Here is a 25,512-nt window from a genome sequence, read left to right as displayed (position 1 = left end):
ACACTACCAAACGAGGGACACAAAGATCGTACACGGCACAACAGGCGACGAGAGCACACACGATTGAGATTCGACCTATTTCAGCTCTCCTTAGGGGAGATCGGCTGAGGCGAGGCATCACTCTTGACATAGCCCATCGGATCTAGAGATCGAGGAGACCATGCCCTCCACCACCATGGGAGACATCCCGACAGACGCAGATACGTGAGCTCTTTGCATCTCACCAGAGAGCCACCATGGAGCCTGGATATGTGGAGCCGGTTCATGCACTTGGGACTCTAGCCCTGTGTGGGAAAAGGGGCAAAAGCATCCAGCCAGCCAATGGTAATTTGGTTACAGATTTGGTTGCAGCATATCTTGAATATCAATATATGCAAGCTCATGCCTCTCCTTCAACAAAGAAGGCGTACTCTTCAGAGGGCTTGACTAGTTCTTGGTAAGTTGTACTTGAGGACTATGGCAGAGACGACTTGTTCAATGATGCTCAGATGCAGTCAATCTGGCATGCATACACAAGACTATGGGTCAGCACATGCACTTTGGGTTGCACATGGCTGATAGCCTTTGTTCTCCGTGCATGTTTGTGTTGTCTTTTAACTACCACAGCAACTGGACAGCTAACCCTTTTCAGCCCGAAGCAAATGGAGGGCAAACAGGATCTAGCATTTTGTTGTTTCATCCAATGCCCGCTCCTTGGTCTGTTGAAATAGGTTCAAACAATGTGTTTGATTATTGTGTTGTCTGGGTTTGGACTTTGGTGTCTCTAGTGAGAAGGAAAGTTTTTGGGACCATGCCTACATGACTCCTAGCAGGCCTAATTCGTCTCTCTCAAATTATTTGGCTGTTCGCAGGCTAGATGCACCTGGAAGACGTATGAAAGAAGCTTATGGAGCTGTTTGAGTCCAAATACAGCAGCTATAATGAAGATGATTTTCAGTTCTTGACATTTGCCAAGGACATCATAACCAGAGATGCAATGCAAAGATAGGTTATTGAAGCGCTCATAGAAGCTACCATTGAGGGTATATGGCAAAGCAATCAATGCTTTACGTGTGGCGAAAAGTGGACAGCAAAGCACAATGTGGTGCGCAGAACCAAAAACTTGGGAACTCGTGATTATGGAGTTTCATGATGATGATCGTGACAGGAGGGATTACCACTCACATGACCCCAGAGATGCCAAAACACCCAGGCATATATTACATTTCCTTTTGACCCTGGTGGTATGCATGGCGGCGTATGTCCTCTTTACAGCAGGGGGACCCATCACCTGCAATTCCGAGGACAAAATTATTTTTTTAAAGGAGGGATGATTGTAATGAAGGCCAGGAAAGTGGGTCAAGTTAGCCGGGGTTAGGATAATTAGTATTTGGGGTGTTTGCAAGATAGAGGGGTCTAAAGGGCTAAGGAGGTACTATATAAGTACGATCCTCTCATGTACAAGGACACCATTTGATGTGACATCTAATCCTATCTACACTTCCACCTCCTTCCTGCTACGTGCTCCCTACTCTCTCTCTCTCTCTCTCTCTCTCTCTCTCTCTCCCCCCTACCTCGTTCTCTCACTCTTGCCCCTCCTCTTCCCCCCTTTTCCCCTCTCTCTCTCTCTCTCTCTCTCTCTCTTCTGCTCCTCTATCCCCCTTCTCCAAATCTGTCTCTATCCCTTTTCTACAATCAGGAATGGATGCATGCCATTTAGGAAGAGTAAAAGCATAATTCATCCGTAATTCAAGTTGCATAATGGGCTGTTGTGGTGCAAGGACATGATTTATTTAGTGCCAGACTCAAAAAATAGACAGCTGGTTTTGCAAGAAATGCACTTCTCTCCCATGGCTGGACATGCGGGGCTCACTTAGATATATGAGAGAATCAAACAGAGCTTTATCTAGGAAGGCATGTGGTGGGATGTGGTTAAATACGTGGCTGAATGCTTGCCTTTGCCAACAGAATAAAGTGGACAGCTGGTTTTGTAAGAAATGCATTTCTCTCCCATGGCTGGACATGCGGGTCTCACTAAGACATAGGAGAGAATCAAACAGAGCTTTATCTAAGAAGGCATGTGGCAGGATGTGGTTAAATACGTGGCCTTGCCAACAGAACAGAGGGGACATCAAATTACCCACGGGTCTCTTGTAGCCATTACGCATTCTATATAGCAAATGGACACACACAGCCATGGATTTCATCACAAGATTGCCTTCTACAGAGCGGGGATGGGACAACATCCTTGGTGTGGTGGATAGAATGACAAAGTAGGCCCACTTCATACGCATGAAGATCTGGTATTCAGCATCACAAGTTGCTTAGCAATTCATTGAGCATGTTTTTAAGCATCATGGTTTTCGTCATGAAATTGTAAGTGACAGAGATGCAAAATTTATGGGTCACTTTTGGCAAGAGTTATTGACAGCAGTGCGTACTTTACTCACACCTAGCACTGGGAGACTGATGGCCAGGATGATGGGATATCTCAAGGTGTATGCCCCAGGCACACCTTGGTTTATATGTGTGTGTGTTAGAGGCACAGTTAGGTGCCCATAAGCACTGTTAGGTGGTGGTAGATGCCACATAGGATGATTGAGAGAATCTAGGACCTGATTGAGGAGATGATTGTGGAGCTTGGTGGCTCATGTAAGAGGTGCCTACATATGGACCTCACCTTTCTTCATTCCATAAGCATCGTGTTCAGCTTTATGCTTTCCTTTCAGTTCTTCAACATGGTATCAGAGCACTATGATCCTCCTTGAGCCCATTTATGCCATGTCATCATCTTCTTCTTCTCCATCTTCTTCATCTTCATCTTCACCATTTCTTCCCCAAACTTGTGAGAGCTTGTTCTCCCTCGTCTTCTCGCCATTCTCCAAATCCTCTGAGCTGTAGACTCCTCGTGTATGGGCGAACTTCCACGTCAGAGGAATTAAAGAATGCTGCCCACGAAACCGCGCAACAGTCATCTTCCTCCTGACGCCTTTTCTTTGCAATGCGACTTGCTGGAGCAGCCATTCCAAAATTCCTCTGAGCCAAGCTTGCACAACAGTATGAGCTAGCTTTCGTCCAGATTTGAAGGGAAATGGTCCACCAGGGAGGGAGAAACAGAAAAAAAACCAGTCGACTTTGAAGCTGCTAGCTATGGCGACCTGACGCGGCATTTCGTCTCTCCTCCTCAGTGGCTCTTCTCTGGTATACCAGCTTTGTTTCTACCTAGAAAGCCCTCTTTTCTTTGCTTTGAAGAGTGAGATACAAGCCCTCCAAGTTCAGGCCTCTGTTTTGGACAATTTTGACAATGTTGTGAGTTTGATCCTACATTAGATGCTACTTTAGCATTTCTGATGTTTTAAAGTGTTGAATAGCATCAGTATAACTGTGGCTATAACTTTCCTTTAAGTTGCTATACCTGGATTTGCTTGGAATACTTTCATTTAGCCACCTCTATGAAGCATGTAAGTTGAAGCATCATTTCCATTATGATTTGTAGTATGGAATTTGGTTACAAGTCTTTGCTACTCTAAATGCTTGTACTTTGAAGCTCTTTAACTCTTTATAGCCTTGTAAGAGAGTAGACACTGCCCAATTTGGGTTACACCCTCTCATGACTACCTTCTTGAATATGGATAAGTTCAATGGTAAAGGCTTTCACACATGGCAGATGAAGGTTAAGTTTGCATTGATGAGGGAAAACCTCTGGGGGCTTGTCAAACCTGCTTCAACTTCTTCTTCGACAACCTCTAATGCTGGAGAATCCTCAGCTCCTACACGCCCGGCACGAGATCCTGCTAGAGAGGGGAAAGCCTATGGCATTATTGCTCTTGGCTTAGGAGATGACTATATTCATCACATTTCTGATTTGGAGTCTCCTTTTGAAGCTTGATATTATTTTTGGTGCTAGCTCTCACATCTCAAAATTGTCACTTAAGATTGCTTTCTTTGAATTGAAGATGGCTAGTGACACTCCCTTGGCTGTCCATGTCAATCACATGCGGAGTCTCATGACTCAACTTGCTTCTATCAACTCTCCAATCACTACAGATGATGCAATGGCAGTGTTGCTCAAAAGTATGCCTGAAGATTATGATCATGTTGTTACCACTTTGAAAAATCTTCCTAATCCTACTCTTGAAGGTCTTATTACTGCTCTTCAAGAAGAAGAGAGGCACATGGAACTCCGGAGAGGCAATGACACAGCCTATGCCATAAAAACTCAAAAGGGCAAGTTTTCACCTTGTAAACATTGTAGGAAGACTAATCACCTCTCAAAAGATTGCTTCAAGATCAATCCTTGCAAACATTGTGGCAAAAACAATCACCATGAAAAGTATTGTAAGGCCAAAAAGGAAGCAACTACAAAGCCAGAAACTGCTAATCTACTTTCAGTTGATGTGCCTCCACAAGATGAGGCATCCTATGAAGATTATGCTTTTTGAACCATCTCCATGTATGCTCCAGATCTCTCTTTTTATGTTGAGTCAAGGTACTCAGCCTGGATAGTCCTCCAAAATGAATGAAATAAACATTTTTGTGTTTTGTAAACACCTCTGGTCACCATATGATGTAGGCCATGTTTTGCTCCATGGTACCTCCTGCAGACATTGTGTGCATGTACATGCAGGGGAGATAACCATTGGAAGGTCTTATGTATCCCTTTTGTTTACTTCACACCCTTGGAAACCCCTTGCTAGCATGAGATCCTAGCCATAGATTTATCCTTGACCACCATGAGATGGCATGAGAAACTATGTATCCTTGACATAGCCTGAGGCATTCCCTTGAGGGGGGGTATGATGGGATATCTCAAGGTGTATGCCCCAGGCACACCTTGGTTTTTATGTGTGTGTGTTAGAGGCACAGTTAGGTGCCCATAAGCACTGTCCAATCTGCCCCTGCCTCCTTCATTGCATGCATACCACATCAGCCATGGAGACACTAGCCAGCATTTGGTAGGTATCATTCAGGTAGATGGGGCATTATGAACCACTAGATGGTTATTTGTTCAGCCCTTTGGACGAGGTAAGCCCCATAGAGTGGCAAGCTACGGGGATGTCCTTGTATTGCTATATTGTACCCTTCATTGTGGGGTTGTATTTTCCTTGGTGTCATAGAATGTTCTTCTCTCTAGGAAAGAAGATACAAAAACACAGAAGCAAGCACAAAAGCAAAACTAACGACCTATGGACATGCAACTCCCAAATGAAGAGCTAAGGGAAGGAGTTGAGGTAGATATTTGGCTTCCAAGGTTTGTTGACACTTCCTATGATTGGAGGAACTCCATATTGTTACATCAAGGCAACTCGTGTGATCAAGGCGACATTGCCGGGGTGTAGATGGTGAGCAAGTTGGATGCCACTGCTTTAGCGAAGCTTGAAGGGCATTGAATATCCATATGCAATCCTAGAGCTTGTACCCTGCAAGGCGGAACATGATTGTGACCATCGTTCTTGAATCTTCAATGTTGTAATCAATATTTTATTGTTTTGATACAATCTGCCTACAACATTCTGCTGGCCCTTGTCCAGCTGATGAAGTTCAGCTACCTGCTAATGCTCAACAGAATGATATCTTGGTGAATGTTTGTACTCTACCCTTGTCTCATGAATTCTTGCTGGCCCAAGGGTCTCGCTTATAACTGGTAATGCTTAGCAGGATAATATTGTATTGATCCTTTGGTCTGAACAATGTATTTAAAATGGATACAATAGGGAAGTTCTGTACAAAAAATGCTACAATGTATGTAAACAGGGATTTTGGCATTAGTTGGAACATATTATTGCAGCTATGCATGTTGATGGATACAACAGTCTTAATATCCATGGGCTTGAATCGAATTTTGTCATGAGCCACATTTTATTGCCACTGGTAATACCATGTGGTATGTTCGGGAAGAGTACCTGATGATTCTGCAGTTTTTGTATTGACCATCTTAGAATGAAATTCAGATACCTTTCTGCAAGGTTCTAACCTTTATTCCCTGAAATGATGATTTAGACAAGACACCTTTCACCAGCTTCCATAATTTTTCATTTCCATTTGCATCGACTCAAGGATCCTTACTGGCCCTCGAGAGGATATACCTATCCTTACTGGTCCTCAAGAGGATAGACCTAACAGTCTAATTCATTAAGCAGGCAATGATGCACAGTGTGTTTGTACTTTTTGTCAATGTTTGTAATCTAACTTAAGGACCTTCATCATTGAATCTGAGAGGATGTTCAAAGATCCCCTGCATGTTGCTCACTAGCAGGCAGTAATTTTTTGATTCAAAATGTGTAGATTTTACACTTGAGATGTCACCAGGTGAAAGATGGTGTGGCATTTTGCTCATAATTCTGGATCTTGTGTATTGCTCTCTCTTTTTTGCAGGGTAAATATGAAATGCAATATGAAGACACTGAAGAATTCAAACAGAAGTGGAAGCAAAGGGTTCGAGAAATTCTGACCGAGCAAGAGTGGCGCAGACGCAAAATGCAGATGCGGGTAATTTTCAAGGATATCACACACACACACACACGCCCGCACGCACACACCCCTTTCACATGCAGCCTTGCAGTTTGTTATTTTTCACTGCATGGCCTTAGCTTTTGCACAGACCAGCACGCATCCTTGCAGTTTTTTGCTTTTGGCTGCATGGACTTACCTGCGCAGACCAACTTAGACTTTTATTGTTGGGTACATGCATATTAAGATTTTAATTGATTTTTTGCTGGACACCTTTTGTTAGAAACATGGTGAAAGGGGGGGGAGAGAGAGAGAGAGAGAGAGAGAGAGAGAGAGAGAGAGAGGCTAGGGAGAGAAGAAGTGGTACACAAATGTAGAAACCATGAAGGCTTTCATTCATCCATCAAGTATATCAAGACAAGTGAAGTACAAGCCTTATATAGGCTACTCACTCACACACTAGCACCTAGTGCATATGGGATAAGTCCCATGATGACACGTGGCACTCACACATGACTCACACACATAGACTAGTACTAGATCACCTAGTACTACACACCAACGCTTCACACCAACACACTCTTTGGCTATGATATCTCCAACACCCCCCTTCAGAGCAAAAAGGTGTGAGACCCAACACGCAAGAGTAGGACAATCCCCCCTCCACCGCAATACTGCAAAGAGCAAGTCCAACTATCCAACACCTCTCGTGTGATAGTGACTTCTCAGTCAGCTTGCGACCGGCAAGGGCAAACCATCACTTGTCATCCCCCCTTACTCTGAACTGGGTGGTCAATACCATCAACCAAAGTAAAAGACAATACATTCATTTTTGGGGGACAACCCAGGGTAGAGTACCTCTTATTGACTCTTCAAACATTCATTTTAGAGGGACCACTCAAGGCAGAGAACCTTTAACTCAAACATAGAAATACTGTCATTCATTTTATGCATAGCACGGGCAGATAACCCATGATCCCGAAGTAGCTACTGCACAAGAGTGTGCACATCTTGATGCGAAGAGGTATGTCGGTGAAAAACCAAGTGAGGATGCGCTCCAGTGAGTCCATAGGAGCAGCTACCAAGGGAGATCATGTCATGACTGTCAATGTGCTGATTGGAGAGGCATTGAATGCGAAGATCTTCAAATTTGAGCAATTAGGCCCAAAGGAGCAAAATGCCCAAATGAATGTACAAGATAGTAATGAAATTACATGAATTTCTAGAAATCCCCAAATGTCTACCCCTAAAAATTTTGAAATATCTGAGTAGATATTGCAAAAATCGACTTTTAGGGTTTCGGGGCAGTTAGAGGTCTGAAATCTGCATGGAGCAAGTCTTGGGCTGGAGTAGAGGCAAAGTCAGCACCTCCAAAAACATTGTGAGCAGTAGCAGGTCTGAGATATGCAAGGCGGCTGAGCAGGACAACTTTGAAGTGATGTAGCAGGTCACCAAGCTGAAAAACGGCTCATATAGAGTCTAGACATGCTGGAAGCTAGGAGCAGTCCTGAAAATGCTTCTGGGGTAGGCGGTTCTGCAGCAGCAACCTAGAACAACTCAAAAATGCAAGCAACAGCTCCAAAACTGGTCGAAAATGCCTCCAAAAGGCTCGAAAGTCTGCAACCAATGCATGTAGATGGACAGCGCTGTTGCAGCGGCCTGGAAACCCTAAAAACGGGAATGGAAATGCTCCGAATCAGCACGTATACATGTGCCACTTGAAGGAGATGCCGACCAACAGCACGTGTGCACAGGCCTCTTGTAAACAAGCCGACCAGCAGGGCTGTGGAGAGGTTAGACGGGCAGAAATGGACGCGAAAAGGGCTGCAAGAAGAGGTGGCTATGGAGGCAGGCTATGGAGATTCTAGGTGGGCAGGTAGGAGTGAAAAGGGCTGCAAGGGAAGGAGGCTGAACTGAGGCAGTTGCAAGAGGGAAAAGAGCTTGAGCATAGTTAGGGTTAGGGTTAGGGCAGAGATGATGACGTGGCAGGGCAGCTATGGCAAGGCTAACTTGCTTTGATACCATTTTAGAAACATGGTGAAAGGGGAGAGAGAAAGAAGAAAGAAGGAAGAAAGAAATTTTATTAGAGTCTTCGGAAGACCGATGGGTCTATGAGACTGAAAGGAAACCTAATACAAATCACAGTAAGGGTGGAGCTACTGGAACGAGCATCGTCACCCATGCTGAATCCTAAGTCTGATCGTACATAATCAAATCAAATACATTTGGATGTAACAATGAAAAGAAAAGGATTGGAGCGGAGCGGAGTCCTCCGTATGTCATGTTGCCCTAGCTGGTGCATAGCCGGTGATGGGACGTTGGTGCCCGTCAAGGGGTGTTGTACGTCTCGATCTCTTGGACGAGGCTCGACGCAAGACCAGAGCCATCGTGACTCCCGTGGGACGTATCCCGGGTCTAAACAATGACGGGAGGTCCCCCAGAGTGATCTCTGTGTCCCCTCGATGTCTCGTGTGTCGTGCTGCGGTCGTTGGGTCAGGGTCTGTCACGTTTGCGGCTAGAGACTGGACGATCAATGTCACTCAATGGGAAGAACTCTGTGATCTTGCTCTGAGAGGTGTCTGATGATGTGACCAAGCCTCGTCACCTGAGTAAGTACTCTTTGTGTCGGACCCCCTCGTGAATGAAGGCCGCGAGGCATCTCTGATCTGGGTAGGCGAGGAATCTGGAAAGGAGCCCGAAGCTGTCTCTGAAGAGGCAGTGGTAGCGACCTCGAATCTCGTAGTACACTAGGCACCTGAAAATAAAATGCTCCTCCGACTCGACCTCCTGACAGTCACACAATATGCATAAGCGATGCTCCCTAGGAATCCCCTCTGTTCTGTCGCTCTTTATGCGGAGGCGGTGTGATGATACCCGAAACTGTCCAATGGAGATCTGTAGTGAGCGAGGCATATGAAGCTCAGTGTACCCCGGTGGTGTGATAAATCCCTCCTCCGAAATACGAAGACAGTAATCTCTGTAGAAACTCAGCTTCACTGGAAGCTCCCTCGGCTCGAACCAGGTCCTAAAGGTGTGTAGCTGCAAGAGATCCTCACGAATGACCTCATTGGTGTGTGGCCCGATCGGGATGGTGGGTGGGAGTATCGGAGGGGCATCTAAACTGTACTGAAAAGGAGGTATCCTATCATGTGGAACCCGAGTCTCACAAACCATCTGTGAGTCCGTGCATACCAGCATCGCTCGTCTCCCTCTGCTGCCAACCTCATGGAGGAATCGAGAGCCAACCATGGCAACCTCTGTCTCCCTGATGTGCAGTCCCCATATGATCTAACCCCGGTGTAGATATATAATGGTCTGAAAGGCTACATCTAGCTGGAGTGGAGAAGCACCAAACTCGGCCTGAATGATGTGATGTGGTACAGATGGTTTCCCCCGGATCATCTGTGAGAGCATGAGGATCTGCAGGTGCTCCACCCGTGTCCACTCTATCTTTGACATGTTAGGCCCCCAACAAGGGTTGCCATACATACCGGCTGGTCGGGGACCAAGGAGTCGAAGAAAAGAGCCTTGGTCCGAGGGTCCTGGAAGTGGGAGTGGAAGCATTGTCTCTCTAGCTGAGCCAGTGAGGTGTATCCTCTACTCAGTCTGGCTTGCATCGTTGGTCTCATCGTGAAGATCGGGTCGGAGAAGATGACCCCCAACTAAGTGTATGAGGATACGATCTCAACTGGTGACCCATCGAAAGTAAAAGTAAGCTGCTTCCGTTGCATGTTTGCTCGAGAGGTGTTAAAGATCATGACCTTGGTCTTGCCAAGGTTGACCTCCAAATCATGGGATAAACAAAAAGCCTGCAGTGCATCTAGGTGTCGCTGGAGCCCCTCAGGTGTGGACGACAAGAGTGCCATGTCATTTGCATAAAGAAGAATCTTGATGGTGATCTCGACAGGTGAGCAACCGGTCCCTTCGAACGCCCCCATGAAAGTCTCAAGCTCATCAATGTAGATGCCAAACAGGGTTGGTGATAAGGGACAATCATGTTTGACTCCTATGGTACTGAAGATCTCATTTGTCCAACCTACGCTTGTCCGAACTCGGCCTGAGACTCTCATACAGTGCCATGACTGCCCAAATGATTTCCTGATCAAATCCCAGTGTCTGTAGGCGTGTGATGAGACGAGCTCGAGGTACTGTGTCACAGGCTTTGTGGAAATCCAAAGCAGCAAAATACTCTCTCCTTCCGTGATCTGGCCTTCTCAATGACACTCTTGAGCGTGAGTATGTGATCCATAGTCCCATGGTCTTGCCTAAAATCGGCCTGACCCTCTGCTCTGAGCCCTCTCATCTCTGCCAATAGGCTGACCGACGCATCCAATACAGCTGCATAGATCTTGGACATCACATGTCCAATCATGATAGTCCGTAGTTACTCGGGTCCATGGGATCCCCTGCCTTGTGGATGGGGGTGATGGTGTTGAGTGTCCAGGTGTGGGGGAAGCCAAGGCAAACAGCGTCATTGAATAGCTTTGCTAGGATTGGGACTAACGTGTCGATCCCATATGCGATAAACTCAGTGCATAGCCCCTCGTGATCCTTAGCTTAGCCATTGTGCAGTTTCAATGTCGCATCCTTGACTCCCCTTCTGGTGAACAATGTGCAAGTAGTGGGGCGACGTGTGTGTATGAGATGGCGTGTGTGTATGAGATCTGGAGTGGGCTGGTGTGGGACATCATAAAGATGGTGTGCATGCGTGTGCTAGACTCTCGTGTCGGTGAGGGGTGATGGAGACCTACGCTCAAGGAATCTCCGCAAAAAATCCTTAGAGTTGCTGTTGTGCAAGATGTGCAGCAGTAGCTCCTCATTTCAACGAAGAAATGCCTGCTTCTTCCAACGTATGAGATGTCGGTACTTGCGTATTGTGTCTAGTGTGTTCAGGAGGTGACATTTGGTTTCAAGTCGGAGCTGTCAGCGATAAGCCTTGCACTCCGCATCGTACTAATTGTTGCAGGATACAGAGGTGGTCTAGTGGACCGTGTGGTGTGGGGAAAGATTTGGAGGGCAGCCTCGTGGAGTGTGCGACTAATCAGGGCAGCACGGTCCTCTATGAGTGGTATGTGATCGATGTAGGTTAGGAGTCTGTTTAGGCATCCAGAGTAGGCCGGTGAGAGGCTGTGATCAAAGTGTATGTCGTGGTAGGTGTCGTGCTTCCTATGTGGTGTGTGTGGTGTGGCTAAGCGTGGGGTGGCGATAGTGAAGAATAGGTATGTGTGATCGGAGGGAGTGGTGCTATGGTGAAGTTGGTGATACATGAAGTGAAGGTAGGGGATGCCATGATGTAATCTACTACACTAGTGCCCCCCCCTGTGTGGAAAGCAAGCACGTGTCCATATGGTGTAACAGGCCCGTGTCAGTCCGATGAGGTCCTGGTCATACTTGCTCTGTCTAGGTCCATGTCTGGTAGCATGATAGAGTCGTCTCGGAAGTCTGTGGTACACAAATGTAGAAACCATGAAGGCTTTCATTCATCCATCAAGTATATCAAGACAAGTGAAGTACAAGCCTTATATAAGCTACTCACTCACACACTAGCACCTAGTGCATATGGGATAAGTCCCATGATGACACGTGGCACTCGCACATGACTCACACACATAGACTAGTACTAGATCACCTAGTACTACACACCAACACACTCTTTGGCTATGATATCTCCAACACCTTTAGCTTTTCGCTGCACAAATTTAGCTTTTTGAATGAACCTTAGCGATCAACATGGAAGATGATGTCAAACTTTTGTCTGGGGTATCATAAAAGAAATTCATTGTCTTCAAGAAGAACTTAAAGACGTTCTAGTGCATAAAGCACAAAACCATCCAACAACAGCTTGGATAAGTAGCAGTGAGGACGATAAGGAAGATGAGTTCACTCTGGTGGCTGAATTATAATGGATATTTGGAGGAATGGTCAACTCCATCTAGGGATGGAGAACAGAATTAGAAGCCCAAAAGAAAAGAGGTAATGGAGGCGAGGAAAATACAGTTAGTGATAGAGATCACAATGAAAGCCCTGAACCAACAAATCTGTGGATAGCGTGTCATCTTGTATTTTGATGGGATTTCCCCCCTTTGTAGTGGGAGGAAAGTTCTGTTCTATTATCATTGTCCACAAAAATTTGTAATTGTTTTTATGGCATATATGTTCATTGTTATGTTAGATGTTATTTATCTATTCCTAAAACAATCCCTTCCATGTTCGTTTAGAATGTTACTTCTAAGAAAATATTATAAATATTTTAAAATGTCGTGCATGAGCAAGAATGCACTCTAATGCACCCTTTCCCTTTCCTATTGCCCTTAAGACCTAGACACGTGTGTGCACATCTTTATTACTAATCATTGTCCAATGTTACATAGTTTTGGCGGTACTATTTACACCGCTTGATTGATCATAAATACAAACATATAACCGCACCAAGGCGCCTAACAATAATAAGGTTCTAATGACTATTAATTAACTAAATAATCATTTCTCTTGTCATGACATGGTCACCCGCTCACTACACGAGACTGTCCTTCTCGCTTTCCCCCACACCACTCGCTCCACCCGCCCACCACCCCTTGGGACCGTACCCTGTAATAGTTGGTACGATGATGAGTATAAGGCTTTACGTCGTCAGCTCAGATTCGAAAGCAAACAAAGTCTTCTGAGCGAACTAGAGACGCTACATGAGTACCGTAGATTGGTACGCAAAAAGAAACTAGACTTCGTTCGTCGGAACGAGAAGAAGCTACTGAACATTTTGTTTAGTAACAACTCTAAGGACTTTTGACGGAGATTTCTAGAGAGACAATCTCCCTCACCACTCACTGACACTCAGGTCTGGTTTGATTATGCACACACACTTTATGACATCCCAAATTAAAGGATGTCGTAATGAAACTTCATAATGGCCGAGCGAAGGGTCATGAGGGGCTATGCACTGAGTTCATTGCATAGAGGATTAACCTCCTAGCCCCGATCTTAGCAAAGCTCTTTAATGAAGCTGTTTGTTTGGGGTTTCCATGCACCTGGACCATTAACACTATCTCACCCATCCACAAGGCAGCAGATCCCATGAGTCGGGAGAACTACAGGACCATTATGATTGGACATGTCATGTCCAAGGCTTATGCATCAGTATTTGATTCCGAGGTCAGCAGATTTACGGAGTGTCGAGGACTTAGAGCAATAGGACAGACCGGATTCCGGCGTGATTATGGAACCATGGACCACATTCTCACGCTTAGATGTATCGTCGAGGAGGCGAGGGCATGGAAGTAGAGGGTTTATTGTTGCTTTGTGGATTTTCGCAAGGCATTTGACACGGTTTCAAGAGCCCGCCTCATACAGCTTACAGGATTCGGGCTATGACCAGGAGATCATTTGGGCTGTCATGGCACTTTACGAGAGAGTTTCAGGTAGAGTTTAGGCAGGATCTGGGTGGACGGACGAGGAGCACTATCGGGGTCAAATAAGGATGTCCATTATCACCTACCTTGTTTGGCCTCTACATTGACGAGTTTGAGACAGTGATGCGGACACAGGGGAGGTAGGTTGCTCTCTTGCGGGCACGCTGATCCAGATATTGCTTTCTTTGGATTGATTAACGCACCGGCCACCTTCGAGGCACTGATGAACAAGATATTGCAGCCACTTCTTTTCAGATGCGTGCTGGTTTTCTTTCATGATATCCTCATTTACAACAAGGATAAACAAGAGCACATTAAGCATGTGAAGCAAGTACTGGAAATTTTGAGGATGCATAAGCCTTATCCAAAAGCCAGCAAATACACTTTTATGGCAAAGGAGGTTGAGTATCTGGGGCATATTGTGAGTAGACATGGCGTTCGGGTGGATCCCTCAAAGTTGAAATGCATCAAAGATTGGCCACAGCCACAAAATCCCACCTCTTACTGAACTCTTGGAAAAGGATTTTCGGTGGTCAAAGGAAGCACAACCCAGCTTTGAAGACCTGAAATTTTCTCTCACTCATGCACCTGTCTTGGTATGCCCTGATTTTTCGCGTCCTTTCATTGTGGATGCAGATGCCAGTGGCAAAGGATTGGGGCTGTTCTGAGGTAGGAACACGGGATAATAGCCTTTGAAAGCAGGAAGTTTGATGCCAAAGAACTCAATTACCATGTTTCTGATCGGCTATCTTGCATGCTTTCAAGAAATGGCACCACTATCTGTACGGAAGTAAAATTAAGGCGAAAACAGATCATAGGACACTCAGATTCCTCCTCACCCAGCAAAATTTGTCATAAAAGCAGAAGAGGTGGTTGGCTGCAGTTCAATCCTATGATTTTGACATTGAGTACAGAAAAGGGAAGGCAAATGTGGTTGCAGATGCCTTGTCCAGGATGTGGGCTTGCAATTTGTTTGCTATCTCTACCATATATCAGGAGTGGGTTCATGGCATTCAGGAAGAGTATATGCAGAATTCTAAGGCAGCTTCCATATTTTCAGATTTGCAGAAGCCTTCTAGTCGGGGTCATTTAGATTTCAAATTGCATAATGGGCTGTTGTGGTGCCAAGATAGGATTTATTTAGTGCCAGATTCAAAATACCGCCAGTTGGTTTTGCAAGAAATGCATTCCTCTCCCATGGCTGGACATGCGGGTATCACTAAAACATATGAAAGAATCAAGCAGAGTTTTACGTGGGAAGGCATGGAGAGAGATGTGGTTAAATATGTGGCTGACTGCTTGCCTTGCCAACAGAATAAAGTGGACAGCAAATTAGCCATAGGTCTCTTGCAGCCATTACCCTTTCTAGAGGGCAAATGGACGCACATAGCAATGGATTTCATCACAGGTTTGCGTTCTACAGAGAGGGGATGGGACAGCATCTTTGTTGTGGTGGATAGAATGACAAAACAGGCCCATTTCATATCCACTAAAACCCGGTATTCAGCATCACAGGTTACTTGGCAGTTCATTGAGCATGTCTTTAAGCATCATGGTTTCCCTTAGGAAATTGTCAGTGATAGAAATGCTAATTTTATGGGTCACTTTTGGCAGGAGATATTTACATTAGTGGGTACTTTACTCACACCTAGCACTCTTACCATCTTGAGACTGATTGGACAGCCGAAAAGGGTGAACAAATGGGTGGAGGAATATTTGGGGTACTTTTGTCATGATACTCAGAAGTCTTGGGATAAATGGTTGGCACTCGCTGAATTTTGCTACAACAATACCATGCATCTCTCCATTGGCATGAGCCTGTTTGAGGCAATGTACAGATGCAAGGTTGGGATGCCTTCTTCAATTGCTGACATGGCTGTGAAAAATCAGCAAGCACGGAATGACTTGGAGAGGATGGATGCCCTTCTGCAGTTGGCAAAAAAGAATATGCAGGATGCCCAAGCCAAGCATAAGAAATATGCGGATGAACGCAGGAGATATTTATCTTTCAAAGAGGGAGATTATGTGCATTTGCTTCTATATAAGAACCGTTATGCATCGCTGAAAGGTAATACCAACAAAAAGCTTGCTCATAGGTATTACGGTCCTTATAGGATCATCCGCAAGGTTGGACAGGTAGCATATTAGTTGGAGCTACTCAGTACCTCCAAGATCCGTGGTGTTTTCAATGTGTCTTTGCTGAAACCACATGTTGGATAGCATGTCCATGTTCTTTCTGAGTTGCCACCTATGGATGAAGAGGGCCACATCCTGTATGTTCCGGAGTGCATCGTGGGTTTTAGAGACCATGTACTCCGAAACAAGGCCTATGTAGAGTATCTTATCAAGTGGCGAGGACTCCCTGAGGATGAAATTCATGGCAGCCAGAAAGCATTGTCCAGGACCACCCCTATCTCCTACCGGATTGATTAGTGGTTGCTGTTTGCTGCACTTTTGGACAGCCATGCTATGAAATTTTGAGGGAAATTTTCTATGGGAAGGGATGGCTATAATGAATTCCTTAAAAAGGGCCAAGTTAGAGGCCCTTTAGGTGGAAAATGTGGAGGGACTATATAGGTCCCCATCCACCCCCTACTATGAACTTTTTTTATGTGACATCTAATCCTAGCTATGCTTCCACCTCCTTCCTGCTACATGCTCCCTACTCTCTCTCACCCTGTCTCTCTTCCCTACTCTCTCTCTCTCTCTCTCTCTCTCTCTCTCTCTCTCTCCTACCTCATTCTCTAACTCCTGCCCCTCCTCTTTCCCCTTTTCCCGTATCTTTCTCTCTCCCTTTTGCTCCTCTATTCCCCTTCTCCAAATCTGTCCCTATCCCTTTTCTACACTCATAAAGGCATTCTTTGCACAAATATTGCTCTTTGACTAATGGGAGTCGTTCTTGCATTCAAGAATGGCATGGATATGAAGTGAAGATGTCCATACCTTTAGTGCCATAATTGAGAATTTGTATGTGCAATCATGGATCCCCTCTTTTCAGGGATTGTGACCACCAACTTCTAAAAGGTTCCATCTCTCAACACATGTCCAATGATTTGCTTTTTGAGTGAGCAAGAGCACCTTCTTGTCATCGAAGAGAAGTTAAATCTTTTGATAAACACATTGCATGGCTAACTAGTATGTTACCGATTCCTTTGAGTGGAAGTGGATGAGTATCTTCAAGATGAACATCTGGAGCACCCTTGATTGGATCAAGTGTCTTGAACCAATCACGTTTGCAACACTCGTGTTGTGATGCACTTGAGTCCGCTATCCATACACCGGGGTCAATTTTCTTTGAGATACTCAAAGATATGGATAACTTGATGTCCATGAGATGTGTAAGTTCTCTGCATGACCTGTCTATGACAATCAAAATCCTTGTCATTGTACAATGCATCTTGCTTGAGAAATCTCCTCTATTTAGAAGCATACTCTACTCTTGTTGTATGTGCCCTGAATTGTTCTTGCCATTGTTACCATGTCTTGCCTTTGACTAGCTACAACATACTCAAGAAATGTGCCCTAGCTTGCCACATTCATAGCAATAGATTTTGCTCTTTGTAGATAGATTTTGCTTATTTTGTTGCAGCTCCTTCCTTGCTCTTTTCGCTTGCATTCTCTTATAGTCCATCCCCTACCCAAATGAACCCCAACCTTGATCCGTTGCCACTCAAGCAAATCGAGGGCCGTGTCCAACCTTGGGTCTCCCTCTACCGTTGGCAAAAGAAGACCCCTTATCCTCTTTATTGCATGGAGTAGGATGTGCCTCGCCATTGCCTCTCGCAGGTTTGAGAGGGCTCTCACCCATGCCTCAATCTCTTAGGGAAGTAGGCTCCATGCGCCAAAAGATCTAGCTTGGCTGCTGTCCCACTGGCCCAACCAATTAGGTTACGCGGCGCATCGTATATCCCTCCTTATCTCGGACCTCTGAATGCTAGTGTAGGGTGGAACTCAAACTCCTCTCGACGCTGTGGGCTGGCTCTCGGATTGAGTCCACCACAAATGCTACCACATCCTTCCATGACCAAATTGGTGACGAAACTCAGCCAAGAGGCCAGGCAGAACACAGCCACACCTGGTTGTAGGGGAGCAGCCAAGTGATTGTTAACTCTACAACACAGAGACCAAGAAGATAATTGGCAGCAGGGGGGTCATGTTCCAGGATTATGATAGGCAGCAAGAAGTTGAAGCCCAAGGTGATCGACAACATTGATAGATATTAGTGAAGAAGACGTGGGGAAGAATGAAGTCAAGGAGCTAGAGCCCTTGAGCAGGAGAGGCTTAGTACATTATTTGAGAATCTTGAGTGAATGGAGATGGTTCAAGAGATCCGGAAAACTTATTACTTGCCCAAGACAATGTCGTGGATTATACCTCCATTAACATTTCGGAACTGGATACCTTCGAAGAGGCAGAGGGAAACTCAGTTTGGGAGCTAAGCACTGAGATCAACTTCACTCACAAGTGAAATTTGGTATTTGGTGGCTAGGTGTGTGCAAGCCACACCGTCATAGGGATGAAGTGGTCTTCAAGTGAGTGCAAAGCCATGGCTTTTTGGACAAGCACAAAGCTAGATCCTATTAGCTCTTTAATTAGTGGCTAAAGAGTATATGGAAGAATTTGATCACACATTAGATCAATGGTTGAAATTGGCCTAGATCACAACATACTAATTATGTTTTGGTCTCCGAAAAAAAAACTCATCAAGGAACTCATGCTTTGTGAACTCAATTTATATGTTTAGGTCACACACATGCGTTGCCCTATCAGCTAGATGGTCTAAGCAGTTTTTTTTCTTGGATGCTCGTTTGGGAGAGAGTAAAATGAAATCGTAGTCTTCACAAGCACTTGTAGCATGAATGAAGAGAATGTGAACTACTTTTTGATTAACCTTCTCCTTTATGCTAGCCTTTGTCACGGCTGAGTCTGCCCTTCACCTCTGGTGTGCCGAAAAAAACTTAGTACGAAATGGATGCTCAAGTATGTGTGGGTGCATGGATTTGTATGTGTGAGCATATGTTTATGCTACGGTCTACACCTATCGTTGGGCGCTGATGACGTCAGTGGGGATGTCATAGTAGCTAGTCCTTATGATGTAGTTCATGGTTTTCAACCTTATGAGTGACTATCATGAGATTGAAACTGCACTATGTTTTGTGTTTTTAGAGGATGAGTTTGGGCATGTTCCTGGATTCATCTAGATACACACACACATACACTTTTTTTTTTTTTTTTTTGGGTGGAATCTTTGAGTCATTACATTACAAAAAAAAGCTATCCCAGAAAGGGAGAGCTATAATACATCAAGAGAAAATCTCACTGTAGGACAAATATACATCATGATCAAAGACACGAGATTGCAAGCAATCAAAAAGCGATTGCTGCAAAGAGTGTCTGAAGAAAGAGAAAGTGGAAAAAACAGGATCACCAACGACCCTTTGATTACGATCCTTCCAGAGAGTCCAGAGTGCACACACACACACACACACACACACGTGATTGACTCATGCTTTTTGGACTCAATTTATATGTGTAGGTCACACACAAAAATTATAGCTCCATGCAACTTTGCTCAAACAGCATAGATGACAACAGTCCTTGCTTTAGCTACACATGGCCAGTACTTCTGATGGAAGTTGTAAGGACTATATGACTTTTGATCATAATACTGTTTGTCATGCCATTGTCTGCCCTCTTCAGTGGACAGGAAGTTATGCAATCTGAGTTCTTTAGCACCCATGCCCATTTTATTTGTTCAACCGCATCATCATGTTAGCTCTTGGAATCTTCTGGAGCAATCAAAGTTCACCCAATGCCTGATCAAAATTTGGATTTCTTTTTATGTGACATATCTTGCAGATATCGGAAGAAGAAGGAAGGTTGAAGAAAGATGAAGAAGAAGCAAGGGAGATGTGGAAACGAAAGCGTGAGAATGACGAAAAATGGGAAGAAACACGGGAAAATCGGGTAGGATACCTTTGACAAGAAAATTTGTTATTCTTTATACTTGGATGATACTGGGAACTTGGTACATGCATGATAAACTGACATTCATTTGGGCTTGACTAACTGAGAGCTGGGACAGGGATGATGAGTATTTTAGTTCGCAATTGGTCAAACCTAAGTTTGGTAGACTTATTGTGCTTTGACTTGGAAAATTTATTTGTTGTACACCCTTTCACCATTTGTGAAGATTAAATGTCATTGCCAATTGGATCTTGAGTGGCTAGTCCATACCAGAAATAGGTGCAATGTGACTGAGAGAATCGTGATTTTTCTGTTTATATCATAGATGAACTTTGAAACTCTTGGAAATAAATCATTGCTTTAGTTCTGGCTGACGTATAATGGAGAGGTAGTATCTTAAGGTTAAGCTGACACTTGGAACCCTCCTGTTTCTGAGTAGGTGACAAGCTGGCGAGATTTTATGAAAGGTGGTAAAAAGGTAAGAAATTGCTGCGTGAGCACTCAGAATTTTAGAGTAGGAATCCTCTACTCTTTATTCATAACCACAATGAAGAGTTGTCTATTATTATAGACTAACACTAAAATATGTTCTTTGAAGGCCCATAAGGGAGAGTTGCGACCACCGAAGCTGAAGACAGAGGATCCTAATAAATCTTATGTGCAGCGACCAATAAAGAAAGGCTGAGGTCAAGTTCTTGTAATTGATGGAAGAGTCTCTGTAGTAATGGAGCGATGGCATATATTATGTTTAGGATGTAACATATTAGCATCATAAATCGGTTTCATGAAGTCAAATTACACTCTTTCCTGGTTAATTAATTGTTGTTGCTTACCACCTTCATTGCTGTCAAATGATACAGAATAAATTCTGTGCGACAGGTGGTATTTGGATAATGGTATGTAGGCTTTACTCTCACATAATTTTTGTGAGCAGAAATTGGCATCACTCAAGTTTAAAAGGAAAGAAAGTACTTAAACAGGAGCTTCCAATCAGGGTTTTTGACGTATACGCTGGTGTATGGCGGACCATCAGGACAGAGCTTATTTCTCTGTGTTCATATGATTGTTACTGTGATCTAAGCTCAAACTAGCTCACACCTGGAAGGCATTTGTCGTCTCCTGTCATTCTGTAGGAATCTCATCTTCTGTCGCATCTACACAGAAAAGTGCATCCAACATGCAACCAAGATCTTTGCTAGATTGATCATGAAAACTCTACATACATTGAAATTTCTGCCAGTCAATGTGCCCTTAGTTGTGGGTAATGATTACATGTGTAGCCACATTCTGTGTTTGTTGTAACCTGCAGTGGCTCCTTGCAATAAAGATCTAATACAAGTTTACACTCGAATCAGACAAGACTGCAGTTTTGTACAATGCTTCCACTGTCCCCCCCCCCCCCCCCCCCCCCCCCGGCCTCCCGGCCCACTATTAGCATTGTCTGCAATGACATTAATATTTAGCATTGGTGTCAGAGTCCTGGCTCCAATGTAAGTGTGTTGTAATTTGCTAATACTAGTGTGCAACCCGCGCGTTGTTGCAGGATAGAGAGAGAGAGAGCCCATTTTGGCACATGCATTGATTGGTTCTTAAATTGCTAATCAATTAACCTTGCATACTTGGATTGGAACTCGCACGTTGGAGAGAGAGAGAGAGAGAGAGAGAGAGAGAGAGCTTCTTTTTGCACATGCATTGATTGGTTCTTAAATTGCTAATCAATTAACCTTGCATACTTGGATTGGCTTTTGAAAATTTGGCAAGTCTTAACCCATGGCTTTATCTCCTCCTCTAATTCCATTGACCTTCCATCTCCTCCTTCCTCCCAAAGGTGAACTTCTATCTCCTCCATTTCGTTGACCTTCTATCTCCTCCTTCCTCCCAAAGTTGCCTCGTCTTTCCACCTCCTCCCCCTAAAAGCCTACCTCTTGTCTTTCCACCTCCTCCTCTCTCCCAGCCTCCATCCAAGAGCTCCTCCTTTGTGACACGTGGCAGGCTCTTCTCTTTCAAGTTGTCACGTGTCCTTGCTTTTTTTTCCTCCTTTGTCCACGGTTAATAGGTTAAAGATGCACACATGCTATTCTTGTTAAGGCTATAAGGCTAGATTTCTAATAAAATTAAGGGCTCCTCTCTTTCTTTGGGCTTAAATGTACACACTAAATTGCAAGCTAATGGTGCCATCCAAACCTTGTAGAATCCTTGGCGGCTTGTTTATAAGGTTTCGTTGGACACTTCAGAAAGTCTTTAATGCTTTTATGCTCGTTTCTTGCTCCAACAAGCTTTCTTTCTACTTGCTTTTGCAATTGAGACACTAGTGTTGGCGCGCTTCTCATTGAGCTGTGTGTTAGCATGGACTAAGCTTGGTTGTAGATCTTTATGTATTTTCCTCTCTTTTCCTTATCATTGTTCCACACTCTTAAGAGTTGTTTCCACCCTCTTGATGCAGTGGGATCTCAAGTTGGGCATGGGCTACTCATACCTTTGGTCCACAATCACATGAACACATAATACTTTCCAAACTCCCACGGATGTTTCAAAAATCCAAGATTGTTACATAAGCTTTCACTCATAGGAAGGCTTTGTTTGCCACCTCCATACCCTCTAATGTAATGGATCATGGTGAGTTGGAAAGTGCATGGTGTACACAATTGTGCACGTCAACAGCCATAACAGTTGATACTTCGTGCCTTAATGGGATGGTCAGTTGGCATTCTTATGATACAAGAGCATACATTTTTAGATTTGGATATGAGTTGGTGGCGTGGCCTCCAAATGTGAGTAAGAGCAGGGGCGTGTGCCTTTAGCAGCATAGGGCCTAGTCCCAACAGTGTTTGATCAAGGTGAGACCATAGGACGGGCTGTGTGGATAAGCTTGAGGATGGGAGGCTCCAAGATTGGAGTCTTGAACTTTAGCATGTGTCGTTAACACAATGCTCTTTCTAGAGATGGTTTATCGAGAGTCTTTTGGACGTGGAGTCTTGGATTGTCGGAGGCAACTTATATAACCTAGAGTTTGAGGAGAAATATAGAGGAGCTTCGTTTTGGCGATACCTTGTACTAAGCATGACACATGGGAGCAGTTTATCTTCAGAGTTAGTGGCCGTGGTCCTTGGTGAGAGATAGAGAGACTCTTGGGTAGTGCTCACTTTCCCTTCGACCAACAGCATCATGGTGGACTACTCAAGAGACTTATTCATGCATGGCATTATCCTAGGTTTGGAGCATGGAAGCTCTTGCTTTGACGAGGGTGTCTCAGGAATACCCCGCACATGGGAGGAGAGTGATAACCACCTCATTACTGGATTTTCTCAGAGACTTTCCAAGAAAGGGGCCACAATTGGAGGAGCTTACATGGGGTGTGGTAGTGTTTGGTTGGTGGACTCATCCTAGACAATCCATAGCATCGATAGGAGTTTAAGCACAAGTCTCTTCTTTGGCATTTGGAGGTTTGTCATCAAGAGGGATGTATTATGTGGCAAAAAAGGCACAATGGGGCAACGGGTCAGTTAAATCATTTGGAGCATGGAGTCAACTTTCCTAGGAAACAAAGCGTCCTCTCGCACCTCAAAAAAGCGGGTATAAGGAAGTTGGAGATAAGACGTCACCATTCCATAGTCCTATAGGGATTGTTTATGTAGAGTCTTAGATCCCCTAAGTTGGTATGGATAGTTCTCTAGGACAGGGTTGCCGTAAGGATCCTTGTTGCTTCTCATCTCGGGCAAGGTGGCTTACTTTAACGCGAGGTAGAGGGAGACCTAGGGTTGGATGGACAGGGGCCTAGATATACTCGCAGTAGATCAAGGCTAAGGATGGTCTTGGCATGGGATCGATCAATCACCCTTGGGAAGAACCAATCTCGGTGTCGGTTTTGGTGGGACTCGGATGAGTGGTTTTGGGCTTCTTTAGAAGGGCACTTGGAGAGGCTGACAGAGGTGTTCTCATACACTACACGTATTGGTCAATCTTTACAACTGGATGTAGCTATCTAGACCCTTTCAAGAGAGTGGCATTTGGCCATTACTAGACTTTGGTCTTGCCTTTGGACTAGCCTCCACCCTCATAAGACTACATATTTCTTATGGATGGGATTACCTATTGGCTTGTGGTTGGAGCAGATGCGAGTGGAGAGGAAGTGCCAACGCCGCTCAAGATGAGATCGTAGTCCATGGAGTTGCCCATAGCACAGAGGATGTGTCATTAAGGAGCCCTTTGGATTGTGTCTCAGAATTAGAGGTGCAACGAGACTTCAATTGGAACATGGCAATCTAATTGAGAGTGGGAGGTCATGCCTTTTGAATTGAGATGGTTTCACTAGCCTGCAAGATTCTTGGACAAAGGGTAGGGTAAATGGGCTAGTAAAGGGGTGGAGCCTTTTAGATGTCAACATACCATGGGAAGATCCAGTAAAGGGGTATGAAAAAGGGGGGTAATGCTTGTGTCCAGCTCCTATAAAAAGCCGAGATAGTCATGTGGTAGAGTACTGGTCCACCAATGCCTTTCGTATTGGATATTTATGTTTTTCACTAAGATGGGTTTTTTTTCTCTTTTCTTTTGAAAAAATTATACCCCCCTTAATGGTTATCCATGCGATGCATTTACATTTCCAAAACCTTTCAAAAGACCAGTAAGTGCAACCCGTTGCACTAAGTAAAAAGTTAGGGCCACATAGTACTAGCCCTTTACCCTAATTTACATCAAGGTGTAGGACTTGATTCGTCCATCTTGTAAGCAACCTATACCCTTAACCAAGGATAGTGTTTGCGTTAACCCCACGGGACAATTCCCATAATGTTTTGCAAGATAGAGCAGAGAGCATGAAAGGATGAGGGGAAATAATGGTATTCTGCCGTGGCATATGGCCCAAGTGGTTGTAAAATGGGGCACAGGGAGAGTGGTAAGGAGGAATAGGGTTGGCCCTTTTGACTTTCGTCTTCAGTTGTATACATGCAAGATTGAGAAATATAAGATTCCCTCTTTTTCAAAGAAGTGTTGTCTATGTTTCTCTTGCTCTTGTCCTTGTGAATGCCTCTCACCTCCTTTCCTCCTTGCTTCATGCTTTCCCTTCCCTCTTCCCTCACCTTTCCCTCTCCCTCATCCCTCTCCCCTTCTTCTTCTCCTTCTTTTGAGGATTTAGATTGCTACAAACTCTGAAAGCCATTGGCGCGACATTCTTGGACCGCATGTGCTTGCATTGCTCGGACAAGGAGTGGTAGGAGGAGAGCCCCCTTAGCATTCCTTCAAGATCCCCATGACATTGAGTTACCGCCGAAGATCACACATTTTTGGCACCGTTTTCGGGGAGTTAAAGGTATGCTTTTGCTTGCACATGCTTCTTCTGTAATCTCCCACAGCCATATATTGGTGTTGGTCTTTTGTGTAAGGAAGGAGCTGAAAAAGTACAGAAAAGTGAGTGAGAGGAAGGTAGGAAGAAACTCCAGTTATGTTTTGTAGATTTTTGAGGATTAAAGGTGTGAAAACCTAGGATAGAGTACTTAGAATCATTGCTTAACCTTGGATGAAGTCCCATCCCATTGAAAAAGATAGATGTTGATGATTGGGTAGAAGTTCCAAGGTATTGGGAATGACAAACATTCCATCTTAGGAATAAAACCTTCTAGTTTGATCCATAATTGCTTGTTTTTTGTTAACTTTTATTTCTTTTTGTTGCTTCATCTTTGTTTTGTATGTAGACTAACTAGAAAACTAGTCCCCA

General features: G+C 44.4%; 1 protein-coding gene across 3 annotated transcripts in view; it reads left to right on the top strand.

Moving 5' to 3' along the window:
* The window catches only part of LOC147902788 (Chaperone DnaJ-domain superfamily protein), a 91,102-nt gene extending 69,939 nt beyond the window's left edge, over positions 1–21,163 (top strand). The window contains exons 6-10 of one of the 3 annotated variants that reach the window (XM_087373209.1): positions 6,355–6,468; positions 19,695–19,802; positions 20,242–20,280; positions 20,401–20,488; positions 20,682–21,163. In XM_087373209.1, the coding sequence (XP_087229335.1) occupies positions 6,355–6,468; positions 19,695–19,802; positions 20,242–20,280; positions 20,401–20,487 (348 nt within the window). In that variant the 3' untranslated portion in view covers position 20,488; positions 20,682–21,163. Of the gene's footprint in view, positions 1–6,354; positions 6,469–19,694; positions 19,803–20,241; positions 20,281–20,400; positions 20,636–20,662 lie in introns of those variants that run through there. The other 2 variants (XM_087373207.1, XM_087373206.1) reach the window with 2 other exon arrangements.
* The last annotated feature ends 4,349 nt before the right edge of the window (positions 21,164–25,512 follow it).

The sequence above is a fragment of the Dipteris shenzhenensis genome, chromosome 4 (assembly GCF_047967505.1).
Source record: "Dipteris shenzhenensis isolate YYH24624 ecotype China chromosome 4, Dip_SZ_1.0, whole genome shotgun sequence".
NCBI lineage: Eukaryota > Viridiplantae > Streptophyta > Polypodiopsida > Gleicheniales > Dipteridaceae > Dipteris > Dipteris shenzhenensis.
This window is presented reverse-complemented; position numbering and strand designations above follow the sequence as displayed.